Genomic DNA, 2500 nt, shown 5'->3' with positions numbered 1-2500 from the left:
TAGATCACTGCCTGACATCCGCCACTCAAAGTGAGGGGACACACCCACTGCACACAAGGACACACCCACTGCACACAAGGACACACCCACTGCACACAAGGACATGTCTACTACACACAAGGACATGTCTACTACACACAAGGGCACACCTACTGCACACAAGGACATGCCTACTACACACAAGGGCACGCCTACTACACACAAGGGCACACCTACTGCACACGAGGACACACCCACTGCACACAAGGACACACCCACTGCACACAAGGACATGTCTACTACACACAAGGGCACGCCTACTACACACAAGGGCACACCTACTGCACACGAGGACACGCCTGCTACACACAAGGACACACCCACTGCACACAAGGACACACCCACTGCACATGACGACAAGCCCCTACTGCACACAAGGACACGCCTACTACACACAAGGGCACACCTACTGCACATGAGGACACGCCTGCTACACACAAGGACACACCCACTGCACACAAGGACACATCCACTGCACACTGGGAAATGAACAATCACTTCATACCGATTGAATGTCCTTCTTAAGTTTAAGGTTTTCACTAGAGCTATGAGATTAACATGGCTGGTGTGTGTGTGTGTGTGTTTGTGTGTGTGTGTAGCTGTAAACACAAGCTGTATGCTGAGAATCTCCCCAGCACCAGTATCATTATTCCATTCCATAACGAGGGCTGGAGTTCGTTACTGCGAACTGTACACAGCATTCTGAACCGCTCGCCCCAGCAGCTCATCACTGAGATCATCCTCGTAGATGACTTCAGTGACCGAGGTACGTGCACACACACACACACACACACACACACACACCTGTGTAACCTCTGACCTGGGTGTCCCCTGGGACAGAACACCTAAAGGCCCCATTGGAGGAGTACATGGCTCGGCTGCCGAAGGTGCGCATCATTCGCACTCAGAAGCGAGAGGGTTTGATCAGGACCAGACTGCTGGGAGCATCACTCGCTACAGGACAAGTCATCACCTTCCTCGACTCACACTGTGAGGCTAACGTCAACTGGCTGCCCCCACTGTTGGGTAACACACATGCACACACAGTACTCTCATTAAATGCATACTACATTCTAGGAACACACACACACACACACACACACATACACTCTTACAGACTACACTGCTCAAATCTGCACTGTTTAGCTCCATACTTCAATGTGTGTAAAGACTGAAGCTTGTGTGTGTGTGTGTGTCTGCTGGTATGTAACTGAACTGCTCCTGTTGTCTGCTGTTTTCAGATCGTATTGCTCAGAATCGTAAAACGATCGTATGTCCAATGATTGATGTCATCGATCACGATAACTTCGGCTACGAGACTCAGGCAGGAGACGCCATGCGTGGAGCGTTCGACTGGGAGATGTTCTACAAACGCATCCCCATTCCTCCTGAGCTGCAGAACAGCGACCTGAGTGAACCGTTTGAGTAAGTATCTGATTACAACACCACAACACCACGCCCCACACCACCACGCCCCACACCACCACGCCCCACAACACCACGCCCCACAACACCACACCACCACGCCCCACAACACCACGCCCCACAACACCACACCACCACGCCCCACAACACCACGCCCCACAACACCACACCACCACGCCCCACAACACCACGCCCCACAACACCACACCACCACGCCCCACACCACCACGCCCCACACCACCACGCCCCACACCACCACGCCCCACAACACCACGCCCCACAACACCACACCACCACGCCCCACACCACCACGCCCCACAACACCACGCCCCACAACACCACGCCCCACAACACCACACCACCACGCCCCACACCACCACGCCCCACACCACCACGCCCCACACCACCACGCCCCACAACACCACGCCCCACAACACCACGCCCCACAACACCACGCCCCACAACACCACGCCCCACAACACCACGCCCCACAACACCACGCCCCACAACACCACACCACCACGCCCCACACCACCACGCCCCACACCACCACGCCCCACACCACCACGCCCCACAACACCACGCCCCACAACACCACGCCCCACAACACCACGCCCCACAACACCACACCACCACGCCCCACACCACCACGCCCCACAACACCACGCCCCACAACACCACACCACCACGCCCCACAACACCACGCCCCACAACACCACGCCCCACAACACCACACCACCACGCCCCACACCACCACGCCCCACACCACCACGCCCCACAACACCACACCACCACGCCCCACACCACCACGCCCCACACCACCACGCCCCACAACACCACGCCCCACAACACCACGCCCCACAACACCACGCCCCACAACACCACGCCCCACAACACCACACCACCACGGCCCACACCACCACGGCCCACACCACCACGCCCCACACCACCACGCCCCACAACACCACGCCCCACAACACCACGCCCCACAACACCACGCCCCACAACACCACGCCCCACAACACCACGCCCCACA

At 57.8% G+C, this 2500-nt stretch overlaps 1 protein-coding gene across 1 annotated transcript in view; it reads left to right on the top strand.

Moving 5' to 3' along the window:
* Positions 1-2500, top strand: part of galnt10 (UDP-N-acetyl-alpha-D-galactosamine:polypeptide N-acetylgalactosaminyltransferase 10 (GalNAc-T10)) — an 8485-nt gene that overhangs the window by 1351 nt on the left and 4634 nt on the right. Inside the window, exons 3-6 of the mRNA XM_060890590.1 lie at positions 1-30; positions 639-805; positions 880-1065; positions 1281-1464. The exon at positions 1-30 is cut by the window's left edge and continues 109 nt beyond it. Of these exons, the coding sequence (XP_060746573.1) occupies positions 1-30; positions 639-805; positions 880-1065; positions 1281-1464 (567 nt within the window). The remainder of the gene's footprint in view (positions 31-638; positions 806-879; positions 1066-1280; positions 1465-2500) is intronic.

The sequence above is a fragment of the Tachysurus vachellii genome, chromosome 17 (genome assembly GCF_030014155.1).
Source record: "Tachysurus vachellii isolate PV-2020 chromosome 17, HZAU_Pvac_v1, whole genome shotgun sequence".
NCBI classification, from domain to species: Eukaryota; Metazoa; Chordata; class Actinopteri; order Siluriformes; family Bagridae; genus Tachysurus; species Tachysurus vachellii.
The sequence above is the reverse complement of the archived record's forward strand: the minus strand, read 5'-3'. Positions and strand labels throughout refer to the sequence as shown.